Source organism: Salvelinus namaycush, unplaced genomic scaffold (genome assembly GCF_016432855.1).
Source record: "Salvelinus namaycush isolate Seneca unplaced genomic scaffold, SaNama_1.0 Scaffold2401, whole genome shotgun sequence".
Lineage (NCBI taxonomy): Eukaryota > Metazoa > Chordata > Actinopteri > Salmoniformes > Salmonidae > Salvelinus > Salvelinus namaycush.
This window is the reverse complement of record NW_024059233.1, coordinates 6,675-32,840: the sequence shown is the minus strand read 5'-3', so window position 1 is coordinate 32,840 and position 26,166 is coordinate 6,675. Positions and strand designations below refer to the sequence as shown.

General features: G+C 48.1%; 1 protein-coding gene across 1 annotated transcript in view; it reads left to right on the top strand.

Moving 5' to 3' along the window:
• Positions 1–25,734, top strand: part of LOC120038852 (anoctamin-1-like) — a gene marked incomplete at its 5' end in the record, with an annotated part of 30,791 nt that extends 5,057 nt beyond the window's left edge. Inside the window, 3 exons of the mRNA XM_038984440.1 lie at positions 9,895–10,073; positions 22,741–22,846; positions 25,339–25,734. Coding sequence (XP_038840368.1) covers positions 9,895–10,073; positions 22,741–22,846; positions 25,339–25,734 — 681 coding nt within the window. The remainder of the gene's footprint in view (positions 1–9,894; positions 10,074–22,740; positions 22,847–25,338) is intronic.
• Between the last annotated feature and the right edge of the window lie 432 nt (positions 25,735–26,166).

Here is a 26,166-nt window from a genome sequence, read left to right as displayed (position 1 = left end):
CTCCCCTAACAACCCATGATAGTTGTTGCATCTTTAGATCTCCCCTAACAACCCATGATAGTTGTTGTATCTGTAGATCTCCCCTAACAACCCATGATAGTTGTTGTATCTTTAGATCTCCCCTAACAACCCATGATAGTTGTTGTATCTTTAGTTCTCCCCTAACAACCCATGATAGTTGTTGCATCTTTAGATCTCCCCTAACAACCCATGATAGTTGTTGATTATCCTGGTCATATCAGCAACCCATGATAGTTGTTGCATCTTTAGATCAACCAAAAACTTATTTGGCAGTGGGGGAACATAAAAGGAGGAACTGAGTCACTGTTGTGCAAAGCCACATAAAGCCAGTAGCTGCCTGGTGCTTTACAGTGGGACATTTTTACCAGTCAATACAACTAATCATGGTATATTATTGGGAGGGTCACATTGACCAGGGACCAGTTTCCCCAAAGCATCTTAAGGCTAAGTTTATCGGTAGATCCATAGGAGCATCGCTTCATGACCCTGCATTAATTCATGCCCCTCTGAATTCATTTGTTGTGGAACAAAGGAGAATGAACCCTTCATGATTTGACAGTATTACAGAATTTAGCTGGGTTTCCTTTACAATCCGCAGGAGCAGTTACATAATAATCAGATTTAGCCTTTCTGATTTGTCTTACATAATGATTCCTCAGTTGCTTTAAAGCTTGCCAGTCCAGGTCTAAGCTTGTGTTCCTGGCCTTGACCCAAGCACCGTCTCTTGTATGATTAACTTCTCAGAATTCCGGAGTGTACCAGGCATCTACTGTTAACCCTTCATTTCTTAAAGGGAGCATAATTATCCACAAAAGTATTGAAGACATCTGCAAAAAGGCTGAAAGCTACATCAGTTTAATGGATAGCAGAGATACAATCCAGATCACTAACAAAAAGATCATGTAAAATGCCTGTTGACTGAAGATTTTAAAATTCCTCTTTGTGATGACACGAGGCTTCGATTTTGGTATCATCCCATCTCTAACACAAACAACTGGGCAATGGTCACTCATATCTAATACATATTCCTCTGGTTTATTCGTTAAAATTAGATCAATCAGAGTTGACTTTGCAGGATCTGTAGGCTTAGTCACCTGCTGGGTTAGGTTTAGATTATTACACGTCGTTTAGATTGTCTGAATCCTGCATTTCCCCCGATCATAATTTATGTCACCCAGGATAATAACTTCTGATGTAATAAAAGAAGACGACAAACTGTTAACTCCTCGAGTTCCCAAAGCCTAGGGAGGACGGTAGAACCCTATAACAATTATGGATACATTTTTCCCCAAACAAATGTAGCATTTTAACTAATAGCACCGGGGTGAGCAGACCACAGTGGGCTTCTCGTTTGAGTTAACATTAGCATATCTAAGAGTTGAGTTCAAACGAATGGGTAAACGATTATAACTGACAACAACCCTGGCAGTATAGACAACAGTTTGACAATAATGCTTAGAAAGTATGAGAGGTGTTAACTGAGCAGTTTATCATTTATTTTATGTAACCTTTATTTAACTAGGCAAGTCGGTTAAGAACAAATTCTTATTTTACAACGCCGGCCTACCCCGGCCAAACCCGCCGCTAACCCGGACGATGCTGGACCAATTGTGCGCCTCCCTATGGGACTCCCGATCACGTCTGGTTGTGATACAGCCCAGGATCGACCCAGGGTCTGTAGTGACGCTTTTAGCACTGAGATGCAGTGCCTTAGACCGCTGCGCCACTCAGGAGCGGTGCTTGGACTGTCTCTTAGTCAATATCTTAACGCGGCCTTGAAATGTGACGAGAGGCTCCTAGATGGTTCGGGTGGAGTCCATCTCTGTAGAGCATCTTTTGCTTCCAAGAAGTGTCGCAATTCTCAAAAGTTATGCCAACAGAGTGGCAGTAGTCTTTAAGCCAGATGTGATGTGCTAAGAGGCTGGTGAACATTCTGCAGCCATGTGAACATTCTCCAGCCTGGTGAACATTCTGCAGCCCGGTGAACATTCTGCAGCCCGGTGAACATTCTGCAGCCATGTGAACATTCTGCAGCCTGGTGAACATTCTCCAGCCTGGTGAACATTCTGCAGCCTGGTGAACATTCTGCAGCCTGGTGAACATTCTGCAGCCTGGTGAACATTCTGCAGCCTGGTGAACATTCTGCAGCCTGGTGAACATTCTGCAGCCTGGTGAACATTCTGCAGCCTGGTGAACATTCTGCAGCCTGGTGAACATTCTGCAGCCTGGTGAACATTCTGCAGCCTGGTGAACATTCTCCAGCCCGGTGAACATTCTGCAGCCATGTGAACATTCTGCAGCCTGGTGAACATTCTGCAGCCTGGTAAACATTCTGCAGCCTGGTGAACATTCTGCAGCCCGGTGAACATTCTGCAGCCATGTGAACATTCTGCAGCCTGGTGAACATTCTAAAGCCTGGTGAACATTCTCCAGCCTGGTGAACATTCTGCAGCCTGGTGAACATTCTGCAGCCTGGTGAACATTCTCCAGCCCGGTGAACATTCTGCAGCCATGTGAACATTCTGCAGCCTGGTGAACATTCTCCAGCCTGGTGAACATTCTGCAGCCCGGTGAACATTCTGCAGCCCGGTGAACATTCTGCAGCCATGTGAACATTCTCCAGCCTGGTGAACATTCTCCAGCCTGGTGAACATTCTGCAGCCTGGTGAACATTCTGCAGCCTGGTGAACATTCTGCAGCCTGGTGAACATTCTGCAGCCATGTGAACATTCTGCAGCCATGTGAACATTCTGCAGCCTGGTGAACATTCTGCAGCCTGGTGAACATTCTGCAGCCTGGTGAACATTCTGCAGCCTGGTGAACATTCTGCAGCCATGTGAACATTCTGCAGCCTGGTGAACATTCTCCAGCCTGGTGAACATTCTGCAGCCTGGTGAACATTCTGCAGCCTGGTGAACATTCTGCAGCCTGGTGAACATTCTGCAGCCTGGTGAACATTCTCCAGCCTGGTGAACATTCTGCAGCCTGGTGAACATTCTGCAGCCTGGTGAACATTCTCCAGCCCGGTGAACATTCTGCAGCCATGTGAACATTCTGCAGCCTGGTGAACATTCTGCAGCCTGGTGAACATTCTGCAGCCTGGTGAACATTCTGCAGCCCGGTGAACATTCTGCAGCCATGTGAACATTCTGCAGCCTGGTGAACATTCTCCAGCCTGGTGAACATTCTGCAGCCTGGTGAACATTCTGCAGCCCGGTGAACATTCTGCAGCCATGTGAACATTCTGCAGCCTGGTGAACATTCTCCAGCCTGGTGAACATTCTCCAGCCTGGTGAACATTCTGCAGCCTGGTGAACATTCTGCAGCCTGGTGAACATTCTGCAGCCTGGTGAACATTCTGCAGCCTGGTGAACATTCTGCAGCCTGGTGAACATTCTGCAGCCTGGTGAACATTCTGCAGCCTGGTGAACATTCTGCAGCCTGGTGAACATTCTCCAGCCTGGTGAACATTCTGCAGCCTGGTGAACATTCTGCAGCCTGGTGAACATTCTCCAGCCCGGTGAACATTCTGCAGCCATGTGAACATTCTGCAGCCCGGTGAACATTCTGCAGCCCGGTGAACATTCTGCAGCCCGGTGAACATTCTGCAGCCCGGTGAACATTCTGCAGCCATGTGAACATTCTGCAGCCTGGTGAACATTCTCCAGCCTGGTGAACATTCTCCATCCTGGTGAACATTCTCCAGCCTGGTGAACATTCTCCAGCCTGGTGAACATTCTGCAGCCCGGTGAACATTCTCCAGCCCGGTGAACATTCTCCAGCCCGGTGAACATTCTGCAGCCATGTGAACATTCTGCAGCCTGGTGAACATTCTCCAGCCTGGTGAACATTCTGCAGCCCGGTGAACATTCTGCAGCCATGTGAACATTCTGCAGCCTGGTGAACATTCTCCAGCCTGGTGAACATTCTCCAGCCTGGTGAACATTCTGCAGTCTGGTGAACATTCTGCAGCCCGGTGAACATTCTGCAGCCCGGTGAACATTATGCAGCCATGTGAACATTCTGCAGCCTGGTGAACATTCTGCAGCCTGGTGAACATTCTGCAGCCTGGTGAACATTCTGCAGCCTGGTGAACATTCTGCAGCCTGGTGAACATTCTGCAGCCTGGTGAACATTCTCCAGCCATGTGAACATTCTGCAGCCATGTGAACATTCTGCAGCCTGGTGAACATTCTGCAGCCTGGTGAACATTCTCCAGCCATGTGAACATTCTGCAGCCATGTGAACATTCTCCAGCCTGGTGAACATTCTGCAGCCTGGTGAACATTCTCCAGACATGTGAACATTCTCCAGACATGTGAACATTCTGCAGACTGGTGAACATTCTGCAGCCATGTGAACATTCTGCAGCCTGGTGAACATTCTGCAGCCTGGTGAACATTCTGCAGCCTGGTGAACATTCTGCAGCCTGGTGAACATTCTGCAGCCATGTGAACATTCTGCAGCCATGTGAACATTCTGCAGCCATGTGAACGTTCTCCAGCCATGTGAACGTTCTCCAGCCATGTGAACGTTCTCCAGCCATGTGAACGTTCTGCAGCCATGTGAACGTTCTCCAGCCATGTGAACGTTCTCCAGCCATGTGAACATTCTGCAGCCATGTGAACATTCTGCAGCCTGGTGAACATTCTGCAGCCTGGTGAACATTCTCCAGCCATGTGAACATTCTCCAGCCATGTGAACATTCTGCAGCCTCACAGAAGGTTCACTAGGCTCTTAGAACTTAATATCTCTATTAAAGCCCAGTGACGGGAACGGGGCCAGAGATAACCGGCTGCTTCTCAGAGCCTTTTAGGGTGTTGCTCATCCTAGATCCTAACTCCTGATCCAGCCAGACATCATCCTCAAATCATCCTGTAAATGGATCAACCAGAAAATCCCCCAAATATTTAGTGCTACATGAGATAATGTCCTCTGTAATATGACTCTCTGTTTGATGTGATGAGATAATGTCCTCTGTAATGTCTCTCTGTTTGACGTGATGAGATAATGTCCTCTGTAATATCTCTCTGTTTGACGTGATGAGATAATGTCCTCTGTAATATGACTCTCTGTTTGACGTGATGAGATAATGTCCTCTGTAATGTCTCTCTGTTTGATGTGATGAGATAATGTCCTCTGTAATATGACTCTCTGTTTGACGTGATGAGATAATGTCCTCTGTAATATCTCTCTGTTTGACGTGATGAGATAATGTCCTCTGTAATATGACTCTCTGTTTGACGTGATGAGATAATGTCCTCTGTAATGTCTCTCTGTTTGATGTGATGAGATAATGTCCTCTGTAATGTCTCTCTGTTTGATGTGATGAGATAATGTCCTCTGTAATATCTCTCTGTTTGATGTGATGAGATAATGTCCTCTGTAATATCTCTCTGTTTGATGTGATGAGATAATGTCCTCTGTAATGTCTCTCTGTTTGACGTGATGAGATAATGTCCTCTGTAATGTCTCCCTGTTTGACATGATGAGATAATGTCCTCTGTAATGTCTCTCTGTTTGACGTGATGAGATAATGTCCTCTGTAATGTCTCTCTGTTTGACGTGATGAGATAATGTCCTCTGTAATGTCTCTCTGTTTGACGTGATGAGATAATGTCCTCTGTAATGTCTCTCTGTTTGATGTGATGAGATAATGTCCTCTGTAATGTCTCTCTGTTTGACGTGATGAGATAATGTCCTCTGTAATGTCTCTCTGTTTGACGTGATGAGATAATGTCCTCTGTAATGTCTCTCTGTTTGATGTGATGAGATAATGTCCTCTGTAATATCTCTCTGTTTGACGTGATGAGATAATGTCCTCTGTAATGTCTCTCTGTTTGACGTGATGAGATAATGTCCTCTGTAATGTCTCTCTGTTTGACGTGATGAGATAATGTCCTATGTAATGTCTCTCTGTTTGACGTGATGAGATAATGTCCTCTGTAATGTCTCTCTGTTTGACGTGATGAGATAATGTCCTCTGTAATGTCTCTCTGTTTGACGTGATGAGATAATGTCCTCTGTAATATCTCTCTGTTTGACGTGATGAGATAATGTCCTCTGTAATGTCTCTCTGTTTGACGTGATGAGATAATGTCCTCTGTAATGTCTCTCTGTTTGATGTGATGAGATAATGTCCTCTGTAATATGACTCTCTGTTTGATGTGATGAGATAATGTCCTCTGTAATGTCTCTCTGTTTGATGTGATGAGATAATGTCCTCTGTAATGTCTCTCTGTTTGACGTGATGAGATAATGTCCTCTGTAATGTCTCTCTGTTTGACGTGATGAGATAATGTCCTCTGTAATGTCTCTCTGTTTGATGTGATGAGATAATGTCCTCTGTAATGTCTCTCTGTTTGACGTGATGAGATAATGTCCTCTGTAATGTCTCTCTGTTTGACGTGATGAGATAATGTCCTCTGTAATGTCTCTCTGTTTGACGTGATGAGATAATGTCCTCTGTAATGTCTCTCTGTTTGACGTGATGAGATAATGTCCTCTGTAATATCTCTCTGTTTGACGTGATGAGATAATGTCCTCTGTAATATCTCTCTGTTTGACGTGATGAGATAATGTCCTCTGTAATGTCTCTCTGTTTGACGTGATGAGATAATGTCCTCTGTAATGTCTCTCTGTTTGACGTGATGAGATAATGTCCTATGTAATGTCTCTCTGTTTGACGTGATGAGATAATGTCCTCTGTAATGTCTCTCTGTTTGACGTGATGAGATAATGTCCTCTGTAATGTCTCTCTGTTTGACGTGATGAGATAATGTCCTCTGTAATATCTCTCTGTTTGACGTGATGAGATAATGTCCTCTGTAATGTCTCTCTGTTTGACGTGATGAGATAATGTCCTCTGTAATGTCTCTCTGTTTGATGTGATGAGATAATGTCCTCTGTAATATGACTCTCTGTTTGATGTGATGAGATAATGTCCTCTGTAATGTCTCTCTGTTTGACGTGATGAGATAATGTCCTCTGTAATGTCTCTCTGTTTGACGTGATGAGATAATGTCCTCTGTAATGTCTCTCTGTTTGACGTGATGAGATAATGTCCTCTGTAATGTCTCTCTGTTTGACGTGATGAGATAATGTCCTCTGTAATGTCTCTCTGTTTGATGTGATGAGATAATGTCCTCTGTAATGTCTCTCTGTTTGACGTGATGAGATAATGTGTAGTAATGGAGACTGGAGGGATATTCAGTCAGAATAATAATGTTGGCTTTATGTTTCATGTGGATTGTTTTGCAGCTGTAAACCTTAAAACAACAGTGTGTGATGTCACGGGCTGTAAGCCCTGGCAGTTTAATATAGAGCAGATTTATATGATCATGTCAGGGAGAGACCGTAAGACCTTATCTGCCTTCAGGGACCAGCTTCTCCCTGGGAACCACCTCCACACACCACACACACATATATATGTGTGTGTATATAGCCTGTTAGCATGTATCTTGATAGCATTTACACCTGTTAGCATGTGTAGGTGGTTCCCAGGGAGACTAACACGGCTGACAGGCTACATGCTAACAGGCTTAAATGCTATCAGGATACATGCTAGAAGGCTATATATATATATATATATATATATATATATATATATATATATATATATATATATATATATATACACACAAACAACCCCTGACAGAACCCATCTGGATTCTCTGGAGTTAGTTTTCATTATGACCGAGGTTGTCATGGAGATGATGTAACTGTCACTGTAAACATGTTACAGTGGTGTGGAAGTTGTCATGGTAATTATTTCAGAGTGGTGTGGAGGTTGTCATGGTGATGTTATTCCAGGCTTTTTAATAGAGAGGTGTTAATGACTGGGTTGGCTATTTGTTGCTCTGTAGCAATGATGCTGCCACTAACCTGGCTAGCAGGCTACATGCTTTTAGGCTAATAGGCTACATGCTAACAAGTGACATGCTAACAGGCTAAGAAGCTAACCTGCTAACAGGCTACATGCTAACAGGCTTAAATGCTCACAGGATACAGGCTACATGTTAACAGGCTACATGCTAACATGCTTAAATGCTCACAGGATACAGGCTACATGTTAACAGGCTATATGCTAACAGGCTTAAATGCTCACAGGATACAGGCTACATGTTAACAGGCTACATGCTAATGTAACGGATGTGAAATGGCTAGCTAGTTAGCGGGTACGCGCTACTAGCATTTCAATCAGTTACGTCACTTGCTCTGAGACTTAAGTAGGGTTTCCCCTTGCTCTGCAAGAGCCATGCTCACAGGATACAGGCTACATGTTAACAGGCTATATGCTAACAGGCTACCTAAAAGTCCTATGAACTTATGGATACCATTTTTATTATCTGCATGCAGTTTGGAGGTCATTGAAGTTAGCATCTCGTTAGCTTAGCACAATTGCTGGAACTACTCCAAAGCTTGGGTGGATGGTCATTTATAGTCTTACAAAGCTATACATAGTAATCAATATTTTATAAAGTCGTACATTTTACTGGTAATTATAAAAAAGAGATTCTATCCACTTCCTCATTTTGTCCCGAGGCTCCCGAGTGGCGCAGCGGTCTAAGGCACTGCATCTTAGTGCTAAAGGTGTCACAACAGACCCTGGTTCGATTCCAGGCTGTATCACAGCGGTCTAAGGCACTGCATCTCAGTGCTAGAGGAGTCACAACAGACCCTGGTTCAGCGGTCTAAGGCACTGCATCTCAGTGCTAGAGGAGTCACAACAGACCCTGGTTCAGCGGTCTAAGGCACTGCATCTCAGTGCTAGAGGAGTCACTACAGACCCTGGTTCAGCGGTCTAAGGCACTGCATCTCAGTGCTAGAGGAGTCACAACAGACCCTGGTTCAGCGGTCTAAGGCACTGCATCTCAGTGCTAGAGGAGTCACAACAGACCCTGGTTCAGCGGTCTAAGGCACTGCATCTCAGTGCTAGAGGAGTCACGACAGACCCTGGTTCAGCGGTCTAAGGCACTGCATCTCAGTGCTAGAGGAGTCACAACAGACCCTGGTTCAGCGGTCTAAGGCACTGCATCTCAGTGCTAGAGGAGTCACAACAGACCCTGGTTCAGCGGTCTAAGGCACTGCATCTCAGTGCTAGAGGAGTCACAACAGACCCTGGTTCAGCGGTCTAAGGCACTGCATCTCAGTGCTAGAGGAGTCACAACAGACCCTGGTTCAGCGGTCTCAGTGCTAAAGGTGTCACAACAGACCCTGGTTCGATTCCAGGTTGTATCACAGCGGTCTGAGGCACTGCATCTCAGTGCTAAAGGTGTCACAACAGACCCTGGTTCGATTCCAGGTTGTATCACAGCGGTCTGAGGCACTGCATCTCAGTGCTAAAGGTGTCACAACAGACCCTGGTTCGATTCCAGGTTGTATCACAACCCGGCCGTGATTGGCCCAGCGTCGTTAGGGTTTGACCGGGGTAGGCTGTCATGGTAAAAAAAGAATTTGTTCTGAACTGACTTGCCTAGTTAAAGTCCCGTTGTTTCATAGAGCTGTATAGAGATCACAACGTTGTATCATTATGGTACTGAGATCACAACGTTGTATCATTATGGTACTGAGATCACAACGTTGTGTCATTATGGTACTGAGATCACAACGTTGTATCATTATGGTACTGAGATCACAACGTTGTATCATTATGGTACTGAGATCACAACGTTGTATCATTATGGTACTGAGATCACAACGTTGAGTCTGTCTCATTGTGGCGTCTGAGTGCCATTGAGACAGACACAACTTTGCGATCATGCTGAGACATAAAAATGGTATCCATGAGTTCGTCTGGTTCTGGATGAGTAGAAAAAGCTCCTAAATGTCAATCTCACCGTCTCCCTTTAATGTGCTCTCTCTCCCTGCCAGGCGTTTGTGATCTCGTTCACCTCAGACTTCATTCCCAGGCTGGTGTACCAGTACATGTACAGTCAGACAGGCACCATGCACGGCTTCATAGACCACACCCTCTCTCACTTCAACGTGTCCAACTTCAGACCCGGCAACGCCCCCACCTCCTCAAACCTCCCGGAGACCATCGTCTGCAGGTTAGTACCACACCCTCTCTCACTTCAACGTGTCCAACTTCAGACCCGGCAACGCCCCCACCTCCTCAAACCTCCCTGAGACCACCGTCTGCAGGTTAGTACCACAGACACACCGGTGTCTCTCTTTTCATTGATCTGTTTAGGAGCGCTGGTAGTCAGAGGATTGTTAGAGGTTTGGGTTTTTCCATGTATTTTTCGAGGTTGGACGTTAGCACGTCAGTACGGTGGGCGCACCGATTGGTGTCACCTCGTTAGTACGGTGGGCGCACCGATTGGTGTCACCTCGTTAGTACGGTAGGTGCACCGATTGGTGTCACCACGTTAGTCAATATGTGTTTTACCTGTGCTATTTAAGAGTGGCTGGCCCAGGTGATATTTAATAGTGGCTGGCCCAGGTGATATTTAATAGTGGCTGGCCCAGGTGATATTTAAAGAGTGGCTGGCCCAGGTGATGTTTAAAGAGTGGCTGGCCCAGGTGATGTTTAAAGAGTGGCTGGCCCAGGTGATGTTTAAAGAGTGGCTGGCCCAGGTGATGTTTAAAGAGTGGCTGGCCCAGGTGATATTTAAAGAGTGGCTGGCCCAGGTGATGTTTAAAGAGTGGCTGGCCCAGGTGATGTTTAAAGAGTGGCTGGAGTGGCTGGTACCTCTCTTTAAAGAGTGGCTGGTACCTCTCTCTCCTGCTATCTCTCTCTCCTGCTATCTCTCTCTCCTGATACCTCTCTCTCTCCTGCTACCTCTCTCTCCTGCTACCTCTCTCTCCTGCTACCCCTCTCTCTCCTGCTACCTCTCTCTCTCCTGCTACCTCTCTCTCCTTCTACCCCTCTCTCTCCTGCTACCTCTCTCTCTCCTGCTACCTCTCTCTCTCCTGCTACCTCTCTCCTGCTACATCTCTCTCCTGCTACCTCTCTCTCTCTCTTCTGTTACATCTCTCTCCTGCTACCTCTCTCTCTCCTGCTACCCCTCTCTCTCCTGCTACCCCTCTCTCTCCTGCTACCCCTCTCTCTCCTGCTACCCCTCTCTCTCCTGCTACCTCTCTCTCCTGCTACCTCTCTCTCTCCTGCTACCTCTCTCTCTCCTGCTACCTCTCTCTCTCCTGCTACCTCTCTCTCTCCTGCTACCTCTCTCTCTCCTGCTACCTCTCTCTCTCCTGCTACCTCTCTCTCCTGCTACCCCTCTCTCTCTCCTGCTACCCCTCTCTCTCTCCTGCTACCTCTCTCTCCTGCTACCTCTCTCTCTCTCTCCTGCTACCCCTCTCTCTCTCTCCTGCTACCCCTCTCTCTCTCTCTCCTGCTACCCCTCTCTCTCCTGCTACCTCTCTCTCTCCTGCTACCTCTCTCTCTCCTGCTACCTCTCTCTCTCTTCTGCTACCTCTCTCTCTCTTCTGCTACCTCTCTCTCTCCTGCTACCTCTCTCTCTCCTGCTACCTCTCTCTCCTGCTACCTCTCTCTCTCCTGCTACCTCTCTCTCTCCTGCTACCTCTCTCTCTCCTGCTACCTCTCTCTCCTGCTACCTCTCTCTCCTGTTACATCTGTTGGTGTTTACATCCTTCTAACCAACACAGAGGGTGTTACTGTCTGTCCTACTGGAACACTGCAGGTCTCTAAGCAGAAACATCTCGACCCTGCAGGTCTGTTGGGGATTCTGTTACGTAACAGCACTGTAGAGACAGTCTGTTTAAAACTCCACTTTAAGACTATAGGAATGTCCCTCCAGTGTTAAAGCATGATTAATGAGCCATTCCCAGAAAACACTATATTTGTGTCATGAATGAAACGTTTTATGAAAGAAAGAGAGACTATTCAGTAAGGACAGATCATTGTCTTCCTGGGGGGTGGGCCGGGTGGGGACAGGGCAGATGGAGGAAGAGATGCCATCTTCCTGGGGGGGTGGGCCTGTTGGGGACAGGGGTGGAGGGAGAGATGCCATCTTCCTGGGGGGTGGGCCGGTTGGGGACAGGGGTGGATGGAGGAAGAGATGCCATCTTCCTGGGGGGTGGGCCGGTTGGGGACAGGGGTGGATGGAGGGAGAGATGCCATCTTCCTGAGGGGTGGGCCGGTTGGGGACAGGGCAGATGGAGGGAGAAATGCCATCTTCCTTGAGGGGGGGGGGGTGGACTTAGTGGACAAAACATTAGGAACACCTTCTTCATATTGAGTTGCTCCTCCCCTTTAGCCCTCAGAACAGCCTCAGTTCGTCGGGTCATGGACTTTACAAGGTGTCGAAAGCGTTCCACAGGGAAGCTGGCCCATGTTGACTCCAATGCTTCCCACAGTTGTGTCAAGTTGGCTGGATGTCCTTTGGGTGGTGGACCATTCTTGATTCACACGGGAAACTATTGAGCGTGAAAAACCCAGCAGCGTTGCAGTTCTGGACACAAACCGGTTCGCCTGGCACCTTACTACCATACCCCGTTCAAAGGCACTTAAATCTTATGTCTGTTCACCCTCTGCCATTTAGCAGACACTTTTATCCAAAGCGACTTTAAGTAGTGCAGACATACATTTTGGTATGGGTGGCCCCAGCAGGAATCAAACCCTCAGCCCTGGAGCAACACGCTCTACCAGCCACACAGCAGGAATCAAACCCTCAGCCCTGGAACAACACGCTCTACCAGCCACACAGCAGGAATCAAACCCTCAGCCCTGGAGCAACACGTTCTACCAGCCACACAGCAGGAATCAAACCCTCAGCCCTGGAACAACACGCTCTACCAGCCACACAGCAGGAGTCAAACCCTCATCCCTGGATCGACACGCTCTACCAGCCACACAGCAGGAATCAAACCCTCAGCCCTGGAGCAACACGCTCTACCAGCCACACAGCAGGAATCAAACCCTCAGCCCTGGAACAACACGCTCTACCAGCCACACAGCAGGAATCAAACCCTCAGCCCTGGAACAACATGCTCTACCAGCCACACAGCAGGAATCAAACCCTCAGCCCTGGATCGACACGCTCTACCAGCCACACAGCAGGAATCAAACCCTCAGCCCTGGAGCAACATGCTCTACCAGCCACACAGCAGGAATCAAACTCTCAGCCCTGGAGCAACATGCTCTACCAGCCACACAGCAGGAATCAAACCCTCAGCCCTGGAACAACACGCTCTACCAGCCACACAGCAGGAATCAAACCCTCAGCCCTGGAGCAACATGCTCTACCAGCCACACAGCAGGAATCAAACCCTCAGCCCTGGAGCAACACGTTCTACCAGCCACACAGCAGGAATCAAACCCTCAGCCCTGGAACAACACGCTCTACCAGCCACACAGCAGGAATCAAACCCTCAGCCCTGGAGCAACACGCTCTACCAGCCACACAGCAGGAATCAAACCCTCAGCCCTGGAGCAACACGTTCTACCAGCCACACAGCAGGAATCAAACCCTCAGCCCTGGAACAACACGTTCTACCAGCCACACAGCAGGAATCAAACCCTCAGCCCTGGAACAACACGCTCTACCAGCCACACAGCAGGAATCAAACCCTCAGCCCTGGAACAACACGCTCTACCAGCCACACAGCAGGAATCAAACCCTCAGCCCTGGAGCAACACGCTCTACCAGCCACACAGCAGGAATCAAACCCTCAGCCCTGGAGCAACACGCTCTACCAGCCACACAGCAGGAATCGAACCCTCAGCCCTGGAACAACACGCTCTACCAGCCACACAGCAGGAATCAAACCCTCAGCCCTGGAGCAACACGCTCTACCAGCCACACAGCAGGAATCAAACGCTCAGCCCTGGAGCAACACGCTCTACCAGCCAGACAGCAGGAATCAAACCCTCAGCCCTGGAACAACATGCTCTACCAGCCACACAGCAGGAATCAAACCCTCAGCCCTGGAACAACACGCTCTACCAGCCACACAGCAGGAATCAAACCCTCAGCCCTGGAGCAACACGCTCTACCAGCCACACAGCAGGAATCAAACCCTCAGCCCTGGAGCAACACGTTCTACCAGCCACACAGCAGGAATCAAACCCTCAGCCCTGGGAGCAACACGCTCTACCAGCCGCACAGCAGGAATCAAACCCTCAGCCCTGGGAGCAACACGCTCTACCAGCCACACAGCAGGAATCAAACCCTCAGCCCTGGAGCAACACGCTCTGCCAGCCACACAGCAGGAATCAAACCCTCAGCCCTGGAGCAACACGCTCTACCAGCCACACAGCAGGAATCAAACCCTCAGCCCTGGAACAACACGCTCTACCAGCCACACAGCAGGAATCAAACCCTCAGCCCTGGAACAACACGCTCTACCAGCCACACAGCAGGAATCAAACCCTCAGCCCTGGAGCAACGTGCCACACAGGGCCACATACTGTGGTTCTGCTTCAACATACTGGGCTGGGGAACTAGAGAAGCTGGGGGCTTTATCAGGGGGGGGATGATATCAGGCGTGGACCACGTTTTCTGGCAAAGGGGCTCACTTGGAAATTGGCTGTGCATGTGTGCGTTTGCGTGTGTGTGTGTATGTGTGTGTGTGTGTGCGTGTGAGGGAGGGAGGGGTGGGAATGGGCTGACCCTTGTTTTGTTGCAGATTTCAGCTCCGTTCCCCAGAGATACTAGTGGAAATCAGTCCAACTTCCTCTGGTACTGTCACACACTCATCTAGAGGAGAGACAGGGGTCTCCAACAGTATTGAGGCAGTGATAGACAGGGGTCTCCAACAGTATTGAGACAGTGATAGACAGGGGTCTCCAACAGTATTGGGGCAGTGATAGACAGGGGTCTCCAACAGTATTGAGGCAGTGATAGACAGGGGTCTCCAACAGTATTGATGCAGTGATAGACAGGGGTCTCCAACAGTATTGATGCAGTGATAGACAGGGGTCTCCAACAGTATTGAGGCAGTGATAGACAGGGGTCTCCAACAGTATTGAGGCAGTGATAGACAGGGGTCTCCAACAGTATTGAGGCAGTGATAGACAGGGGTCTCCAACAGTATTGAGACAGTGATAGACAGGGGTCTCCAACAGTATTGAGGCAGTGATAGACAGGGGTCTCCAACAGTATTGAGTCAGTGATAGACAGGGGTCTCCAACAGTATTGAGGCAGTGATAGACAGGGGTCTCCAACAGTATTGAGGCAGTGATAGACAGGGGTCTCCAACAGTATTGAGTCAGTGATAGACAGGGGTCTCCAGCAGTATTGAGGCAGTGATAGACAGGGGTCTCCAACAGAATTGGGACAGTGATAGACAGGGGTCTCCAACAGTATTGGGGCAGTGATAGACAGGGGTCTCCAACAGTATTGAGGCAGTGATAGACAGGGGTCTCCAACAGTATTGGGGCAGTGATAGACAGGGGTCTCCAACAGTATTGAGGCAGTGATAGACAGGGGTCTCCAACAGTATTGGGACAGTGATAGACAGGGGTCTCCAACAGTATTGGTCACACACTCATCTAGAGGATAGACAGGGATCTCCAACAGTATTGGGGCAGTGATAGACAGGGGCCTCCAACAGTATTGAGGCAGTGATAGACAGGGGTCTCCAACAGTATTGAGGCAGTGATAGACAGGGGTCTCCAACAGTATTGAGGCAGTGATAGACAGGGGTCTCCAACAGTATTGAGTCAGTGATAGACAGGGGTCTCCAACAGAATTGGGACAGTGATAGACAGGGGTCTCCAACAGTATTGGGGCAGTGATAGACAGGGGTCTCCAACAATATTGAGGCAGTGATAGACAGGGGTCTCCAACAGTATTGAGTCAGTGATAGACAGGGGTCTCCAACAGTATTGAGGCAGTGATAGACAGGGGTCTCCAACAGTATTGAGGCAGTGATAGACAGGGGTCTCCAACAGTATTGGGGCAGTGATAGACAGGGGTCTCCAACAGTATTGGGACAGTGATAGACAGGGGTCTCCAACAGTATTGGGGCAGTGATAGACAGGGGTCTCCAACAGTATTGAGGCAGTGATAGACAGGGGTCTCCAACAGTATTGAGGCAGTGATAGACAGGGGTCTCCAACAGTATTGAGGCAGTGATAGACAGGGGTCTCCAACAGTATTGGGACTGATAGACAGGGGTCTCCAACAGTATTGAGGCAGTGATAGACAGGGGTCTCCAACAGTATTGAGGCAGTGATAGACAGGGGTCTCCAACAGTATTGAGGCAGTGATAGACAGGGGTCTCCAACAGTATTGAGGCAGTGATAGACAGGGGTCTCCAACAGTATTGAGGCAGTGATAGACAGGGGTCTCCAACAGTATTGAGTCAGTGATAGACAGGGGTCTCCAACAGTATTGAGGCAGTGATAGACAGGGGTCTCCAACAGTATTGAGGCAGTGATAGACAGGGGTCTCCAACAGTATTGAGGCAGTGATAGACAGGGGTCTCCAACAGTATTGGTCACACACTCATCTAGAGGAGAGACAGGGATCTCCAACAGTATTGAGGCAGTGATAGACAGGGATCTCCAACAGTATTGGGACAGTGATAGACAGGGATCTCCAACAGTATTGGGACAGTGATAGACAGGGATCTCCAACAGTATTGGGACAGTGATAGACAGGGATCTCCAACAGTATTGGGACAGTGATAGACAGGGATCTCCAACAGTATTGAGGCAGTGATAGACAGGGATCTCCAACAGTATTGAGGCAGTGATAGACAGGGGTCTCCAACAGTATTGGGACAGTGATAGACAGGGGTCTCCAACAGTATTGAGGCAGTGATAGACAGGGGTCTCCAACAGTATTGAGGCAGTGATAGACAGGGGTCTCCAACAGTATTGGGACAGTGATAGACAGGGATCTCCAACAGTATTGAGGCAGTGATAGACAGGGGTCTCCAACAGTATTGAGGCAGTGATAGACAGGGGTCTCCAACAGTATTGAGGCAGTGATAGACAGGGGTCTCCAACAGTATTGAGGCAGTGATAGACAGGGGTCTCCAACAGTATTGAGGCAGTGATAGACAGGGGTCTCCAACAGTATTGAGGCAGTGATAGACAGGGGTCTCCAACAGTATTGAGGCAGTGATAGACAGGGGTCTCCAACAGTATTGAAGCAGTGATAGACAGGGGTCTCCAACAGTATTGGGGCAGTGATAGACAGGGGTCTCCAACAGTATTGAGTCAGTGATAGACAGGGGTCTCCAACAGTATTGATGCAGTGATAGACAGGGGTCTCCAACAGTATTGAGGCAGTGATAGACAGGGGTCTCCAACAGTATTGGGACAGTGATAGACAGGGATCTCCAACAGTATTGAGGCAGTGACAGACAGGGGTCTCCAACAGTATTGAGTCAGTGATAGACAGGGGTCTCCAACAGTATTGAGGCAGTGATAGACAGGGGTCTCCAACAGTATTGGGGCAGTGATAGACAGGGGTCTCCAACAGTATTGAGGCAGTGATAGACAGGGGTCTCCAACAGTATTGAGGCAGTGATAGACAGGGGTCTCCAACAGTATTGGGACAGTGATAGACAGGGGTCTCCAACAGTATTGAGGCAGTGATAGACAGGGGTCTCCAACAGTATTGAGGCAGTGATAGACAGGGGTCTCCAACAGTATTGAGACAGTGATAGACAGGGGTCTCCAACAGTATTGGGACAGTGATAGACAGGGGTCTCCAACAGTATTGAGACAGTGATAGACAGGGGTCTCCAACAGTATTGAGGCAGTGATAGACAGGGGTCTCCAACAGTATTGGGACAGTGATAGACAGGGGTCTCCAACAGTATTGAGGCAGTGATAGACAGGGGTCTCCAACAGTATTGAGGCAGTGATAGACAGGGGTCTCCAACAGTATTGAGGCAGTGATAGACAGGGGTCTCCAACAGTATTGAGGCAGTGATAGACAGGGGTCTCCAACAGTATTGAGGCAGTGATAGACAGGGGTCTCCAGAACTTTTGTCTCTGTTCTCCAGAACTTTGGATTTGAAATGATACAGTGACTATGAGGTTAAAGTGCAGACTGTCAGATTTAATTTGAGGGTATTTCATCCACATCACATGGCCTTTCTAGGGAGTTTTTCCTAGCCACCGTGCTTCTACACCTGCATTGCTTGCTGTTTGGGGTTTTAGGCTGGGTTTCTGTACAGCACTTTGAGATATCAGCTGATGTAAGAAGGGCTTTATAAATACATTTGATTTGATTTGATCAGGGGAACCCGTTTTAGAAATGACAGACAAAGTATTAGGACACATTCACTAATGTGTGTTAAAGTAGTCAACCGTTTTGTATTCAGTCCCATATTCCTAGCACGCAGTGTTTACATCAAGCTTGTGACTTAACAAACTTGTTGGATTCATTTGTTGTTTGCTTTGGTTGTGTTCCAGATAATGTTGTGCCCAATAGAAATGAACGGTAAATAATGTATTGTGTCATTTTGGAGTCACTTCTATTGTAAATAAGAATAGAATATGTTTCTAAACACTTCTACCAGAGGCTGCTGTTCTATCCTGCCGATACAATGTAAAACCCGCCAGCTGTATGTTATTAATGTCGTTATTCAGCCACGACTCGGTGAAACATAAAGATATTACCGTTTTTAATGTCCTGTGATCGTAGTTCGTCTATTTTATTTTCCATTGACTGTACGTTGGCTAATAGGACCGATGGTAAAGGGAGATTACCCGCTCGTCTTCAGATCCTTACACCCAGACCTTCGTCCCCGATATCTCCGTCTCTTTCTCCTGCGAATGACGGGGATGAAGGCCTCGTCGGGCGTCTGGAGTAAATCCTTCCCTTTCCAACTCGTTAAAGAAAACGTTTTCCTCCAGTACGGGGTGAGTTATCGCTGTCCTGGTATCTAGAAGCTCTTTTCAGTCATAAGACACGGTGGCAGAAACATTATGTTCAAATTAAGTTACAAATAACGCAAGAAACACGCAGAATAGCACAGTTGGTTAGGAGATCGTAAAACGGCAGCCATCTCCTCCGGCTCCATTACTCATCGCTTGCTATGAATATGGAACCAAATGCTAAACTTTTGAGTAACACAAATATAAGTGAATTTGTCCAAAGATTTTTGATCCTCTAAAAGGGGGGGGGGACTAAAAAGTGCTGTAATTTCTAAACGATTCACCCGATATGGATGAAAATACCCTCAAATTAAAGCTTGATATCAACACTTTAACCTCATAGTAATTGTATCATTTAAAATCCAAAGTGCTGGAGTACAGAGCCAAAATAACAACAAATATATCACTGTGTTATTGAATGAATGTGTGTCTGTTCTATTTTTGACATGGTCAGTATTGTGATAACCAAACATGGAGGCAGCCAGAGGAGCATTGAGGTGATGTCTTTTTCAGGGAGTCAGATCTCTGTGTGTGTGTGGGGGGGTGGGGAGCTCCCAGGGAGAGGCAGGGGCCTGAGGGCAGATAGAGTGTAGGGTGGCTGGGGGGGTGGGGGGGGGAGCTCCCAGGGAGAGGCAGGGGCCTGAGGGCAGATAGAGTGTAGGGTGGCTGGGTGAATCGGAGCCAGTCTCACACATTCCTGCTCCATGCCTGTATATGGCCATACACCAGGACCAGTCTGTCTCTCTGATGTTTTCCTAATTTAATACAGCCAATCAAACGTTTAGAGGAAATTCAACTCGGCTTCGATGTCCACTCTGAAAGAAGTCAGTTTAAATAGTTTCTGTGTTTTCATCTGTCTGTCTGACCAGCCGTAGTATCGTAGTACCCGTCTGTCTGACCAGCCGTAGTATCGTAGTACCCGTCTGTCTGACCAGCCGTAGTATCGTACCCGTCTGTCTGACCAGCCGTAGTATCGTAGTACCCGTCTGTCTGACCAGCCGTAGTATCGTAGTACCCGTCTGTCTGACCAGCCGTAGTATCGTAGTACCCGTCTGTCTGACCAGCCGTAGTATCGTAGTACCCGTCTGTCTGACCAGCCGTAGTATCGTAGTACCCGTCTGTCTGACCAGCCGTAGTATCGTAGTACCCGTCTGTCTGACCAGCCGTAGTATCGTAGTACCTCTAGCGACTCTAGTTGTTTCATAGTAGAAACCAAGTTTCTAATAGAAAAATTAACGGGCTGTTATTGTGCTTTATGGTCCTCTAGCCACGGCCCTCTAGCCACGGTCCTCCAGCCACGGTCCTCTAGCCATGGTTCTCTAGCCACGGTCCTCTAGCCATGGTCCTCTAGCCACGGTTCTCTAGCCACGGTCCTCTAGCCACGGTCCTCTAGCCACGGTTCTCTAGCCACGGTCCTCTAGCCACGGTCCTCTAGCCACGGTCCTCTAGCCACGGTCCTCTAGCCACGGTCCTCTAGCCACGGTCCTCTAGCCACGGTTCTCTAGCCACGGTCCTCTAGCCACGGTCCTCTAGCCACGGTCCTCTAGCCACGGTCCTCTAGCCACGGTCCTCTAGCCACGGTCCTCTAGCCACGGTCCTCTAGCCACGGTCCTCTAGCCACGGTCCTCTAGCCACGGTCCTCTAGCCACGGTCCTCTAGCCACGGTCCTCTAGCCACGGTTCTCTAGCCACGGTCCTCTAGCCACGGTCCTCTAGCCACGGTCCTCTAGCCACGGTCCTCTATCCACGGTCCTCTATCCACGGTTCTCTAGCCACGGCCCTCTAGCCACGGCCCTCTAGCCACGGTCCTTTAGCCACGGTCCTTTAGCCACGGTCCTTTAGCCACGGTCCTCTATCCATGGTCCTCTAGCCACGGTCCTCTAGCCATGGTCCTCTAGCCACGGTCCTCTATCCATGGTTCTCTAGCCACGGCCCTCTAGCCACGGTCCTTTAGCCATGGTCCTCTAGCCACGGTCCTCTATCCACGGCCCTCTAGCCACGGCCCTCTAGCCATGGTCCTCTAGCCATGGTCCTCTAGCCATGGTTGTATAGAGGAGTACCGAGGGGCATCATTAATAACATGATTGGATAGAGGATAGAGGGGTACTGAGGGGCATCATTAATAACATGATTGGATAGAGGGGTACTGAGGGGCATCATTATGGCTCTGTCCCCTAGACTACAGTCTGACCACCTCCATTATGGCTCTGTCCCCTAGACTACAGTCTGACCACCTCCATTATGGCTCTGTCCCCTAGACTACAGTCTGACCACCTCCATTATGGCTCTGTCCCCTAGACTACAGTCTGACCACCTCCATTATGGCTCTGTCCCCTAGACTACAGTCTGACCACCTCCATTATGGCTCTGTCCCCTAGACTACAGTCTGACCACCTCCAGTATGGCTCTGTCCCCTAGACTACAGTCTGACCACCTCCATTATGGCTCTGTCCCCTAGAGTACAGTCTGACCACCTCCATTATGGCTCTGTCCCCTAGACTACAGTCTGACCACCTCCATTATGGCTCTGTCCCCTAGACTACAGTCTGACCATCTCCATTATGGCTCTGTCCCCTAGACTACAGTCTGACCACCTCCATTATGGCTCTGTCCCCTAGACTACAGTCTGACCACCTCCATTATGGCTCTGTCCCCTAGACTACAGTCTGACCACCTCCATTATGGCTCTGTCCCCTAGACTACAGTCTGACCACCTCCATTATGGCTCTGTCCCCTAGACTACAGTCTGACCACCTCCATTATGGCTCTGTCCCCTAGACTACAGTCTGACCACCTCCATTATGGCTCTGTCCCCTAGACTACAGTCTGACCACCTCCATTATGGCTCTGTCTCCTAGACTACAGTCTGCCCACCTCCATTATGGCTCTGTCCCCTAGACTACAGTCTGACCACCTCCATTATGGCTCTGTCCCCTAGACTACAGTCTGACCACCTCCAGTATGGCTTTGTCCCCTAGACTACAGTCTGACCACCTCCATTATGGCTCTGTCCCCTAGACTACAGTCTGACCACCTCCATTATGGCTCTGTCCCCTAGACTACAGTCTGACCACCTCCATTATGGCTCTGTCCCCTAGACTACAGTCTGACCACCTCCATTATGGCTCTGTCCCCTAGACTACAGTCTGCCCACCTCCATTATGGCTCTGTCTCCTAGACTACAGTCTGACCACCTCCATTATGGCTCTGTCTCCTAGACTACAGTCTGACCACCTCCATTATGGCTCTGTCCCCTAGACTACAGTCTGACCACCTCCATTATGGCTCTGTCCCCTAGACTACAGTCTGACCACCTCCATTATGGCTCTGTCCCCTAGACTACAGTCTGACCACCTCCATTATGGCTCTGTCCCCTAGACTACAGTCTGCCCACCTCCATTATGGCTCTGTCCCCTAGACTACAGTCTGACCACCTCCATTATGGCTCTGTACCCTAGACTACAGTCTGACCACCTCCATTATGGCTCTGTCCCCTAGACTACAGTTGACCACCTCCATTATGGCTCTGTCCCCTAGACTACAGTCTGACCACCTCCATTATGGCTCTGTCCCCTAGACTACAGTCTGACCACCTCCATTATGGCTCTGTCTCCTAGACCAGTGGTTCTCAACTAATTTTGCCTCAGTACCTGTGACTGTCTGGTTAGTCATGTGTTCTATCTAGTAACTGTCTGGTTAGTCATGTGTTATGTGTTCTATCTAGTAACTGGTGTAGAGAGGTGTATCTGTCTGGTTAGTCATGTGTTCTATCTAGTAACTGTCTGGTTAGTCATGTGTTCTATCTAGTAACTGGTGTAGAGAATAGAGGGTGTGTCCGTCTGCTGTCTGCCTTAGAAGGATCTCTAACATTTCCAAGACCTCTAGTAACCCCCCCCCCCACCAACCCCCCAGGTATAAGGACTACAGAGAGCCTCCATGGTCAGCTGAAGCCTACCAGTTCTCTAAAACCTACTGGGCCGTCCTAGCTGCCAGACTGGCCTTCGTCATCCTGTTCCAGGTACAGTACCACAAATAGCAGGGACACCTATCAACATTAAAAAAGTACTTTATCAGGAGATATACAGTACCACAAATAGCAGAGACACCTATCAACATTTTAAAAAAGTACTTTATCAGGAGATATACAGTACCACAAATAGCAGGGACACCTATCAACATTTAAAAAAGTACTTTATCAGGAGATATACAGTACCACAAATAGCAGGGACACCTATCAACATTTAAAAAAGTACTTTATCAGGAGATATACTGTATATACAGTACCACAAATAGCAGGGACACCTATCAACATTTAAAAAAGTACTTTATCAGGAGATATACAGTACCACAAAGAGCAGAGACACCTATCAACATTAAAAAAGTACTTTATCAGGAGATATACTGTATATACAGTACCAGTCAAAAGTTTGGACACACCTACTTGCCACTCTTGGCCTTGATGACAGCATTGCACACTCTTGGCATTCTCTCAACCAGCTTCACCTGGAATGCTTTTCCAACAGTCTTGAAGGAGTTCCCACACATGCTGAGCACTTGTTGGCTGCTTTTCCTTCACTCTGCGGTCCAACTCATCCCAAACCATCTCAATTGGGTTGAGGTTGGGTGATTGTGGAGGCCAGGTCAGCTGATGCAGCACTCCATCACTCTCCTTCTTGGTCAAATAGCCCTTAAACAGCCTGGAGGTGTGTTCGGTCAAAGTCCTGTTGAAAAACAAATGATTGTCCCACTAAACGCGAACCAGATGGGATGGCGTATCGCTGCAGAATGCTGTGGTAGCCATGCTGGTTAAGTGTGCCTTGAAATCAAAATATATCACTGACAGTGTCACCAGCAAAGCAAAATCACACCTCCTCCTCCATGCTTCACGGTGGGAACCACACATGCGGAGATCATTGGTTCACCTACTCTGCGTCTCCCAAAGACACGGCGTTTGGAACCAAAAATCTTACATTTGGATTCATCAGACCAAAGGACAGATTTCCACTGGTCTAATGTCATTGCTCGTGTTTCTTGGCCCAAGCAAGTCTCTTCTTCCTATTGGTGTCCTTTAGTAGTGATTTCTTTGCAGCAATTCGACCATGAAGGCCTGATTCACACAGTCTCCTCTGAACAGTTGATGTTGAGATGTGTCTGTTACATCAACTCTGTGAAGCATTTATTTGGGCTGCAATTTCTGAGGCTGGTAACTCTAATGAACGTATCCTCTGCAGCAGAGGTAACTCTGGGTCTTCCTTTCCAATCTGAAGCTGGTAACTCTAATGAACTTATTCTCTGAGCAGAGGGAACTCTGGGTCTTCCTTTCCAATCTGAAGCTGGTAACTCTAATGAACTTATCCTCTGAGCAGAGTGAACTCTGGGTCTTCCTTTCCAATCTGAGGCTGGTGACTCTAATGAACTTATCCTCTGAGCAGAGGGAACTCTGGGTCTTCCTTTCCAATCTGAAGCTGGTAACTCTAATGAACTTATCCTCTGAGCAGAGTGAACTCTGGGTCTTCCTTTCCAATCTGAGGCTGGTGACTCTAATGAACTTATCCTCTGAGCAGAGTGAACTCTGGGTCTTCCTTTCCAATCTGAGGCTGGTGACTCTAATGAACTTATCCTCTGAGCAGAGTGAACTCTGGGTCTTCCTTTCCAATCTGAGGCTGGTATCTCTAATGAACTTATCCTCTGCAGCAGAGGTAACTCTGGGTCTTCCTTTCCTGTGGCGGTCCTCATGAGAGCCAGTTTCATCATAGCGCTTGATGGTTTTTGCGACTGCACTTGAAGAAACTTTCAAAGTTCTTGAAATGTCTTAAAATAATGATGGACTGTCATTTCTCTTTGCTTATTTGAGCTGTTCTTGCCATAATATGGACTTGGTATTTTACCATATAGGGCCATCTTCTGCATACCACCCCTACCTTGTCACAACACAACTGATTGGCTCAAACACATTAAATAGGAAATAAATTCCACAAATTAACTTTTAACAACACCTGCTATTTGAAATGCATTCCAGGTGACTACCTCATGAAGCTGAGAGAATGCCAAGAGCGTGTAATGCTGTCAAGGCAAAGGGTGGCTACTTTGAAGAATCTGAAATATAAAATATATTTTGTTTTGTTTAACACTTTTTTGATTACTACATAATTCCATATGTGTTAATTCATAGTTATGATGTATTCACTATTATTCTACAATGTAGAAAATTTTAAAAATAAAGAAATACCCTTGAATGAGTAGGTTTGTCCAAACTGTTACCTGGTACTGTATGTAATATCAAACTGACTCTGGACCTGTTACCTGGTACTGTATGTAATATCAACCTGACTCTGGACCTGTTACCTGGTACAGTTGTTGGACCAATGATCAGTGTGGTTGTATTTTAGTCACAGTGGAGCATTTATCAGATGATTCAGTACAACACCAACCAGTTAAACAAACTCGTGGCTTTGTGCTCTGTCCTTTCTTCAATCTCCACCCTGACGTCCATGACTCTCTCTCCATCAGAACCTGGTGATGTTCCTGAGCCTGCTGGTTGCCTGGGTGATCCCAGACGTCCCCAAGAACATCAGTGAGCAGCTGAAGAGAGAGAAGACTCTGCTGGTGGACGTGTTCCTCCGGGAGGAGAAGGACAAGTTCCACCTCCTCCAGAGCCTCTTCTCCTCCAAGGACCAGCCCAGCCAGGGTCACCCCGACACGGCCCACTTCCGTACTCTACCCCTAGGCCTCTCTCAGGGCCTAGGCCAGCCCCCGGGCGGAGAGGGAGGGGAATCCCGGGCGAGATGCAGGGCTGCCAGTTTCAGCCAGTTCACCAGACAGATGTCCATGTCCCCTAGCAACAACGCGGCCCGACAGATGTCCGTGTCCCCTAGCAACGACGCAGCCCGACACACAGCGGTCTGACACGCTACTGTAGCGATCCCATACAAACTTTCTTTATCCCCACAACAGGGGAAGTTTAGACACTAGTGTGGTAGCTACATGGAGTCTGAATGCTCCTCTGTGATCTCTCACCCCATGTAGACTTGGTGTTCTCTTTCTGAAGCAGTGTGATGATGGAACATGCTGATCATGGACTTGTTCTTCCTGCCTGATAATCTACATATTCTTGACCGTTGTGTGTTTATCTGCATAATGAGTGGTGACTGTATAGTTCCCTTAAGGAAAAACACTGTTTACCGCTCCTTCACCAATAACCTAAAGACATGGAGCTGCTGTTTACCGCTCCTTCACCAATAACCTAAAGACATGGAGCTGCTGTTTACTGCTCCTTCACCAATAACCTAAAGACATGGAGCTGCTGTTTACCGCTCCTTCACCAATAACCTAAAGACA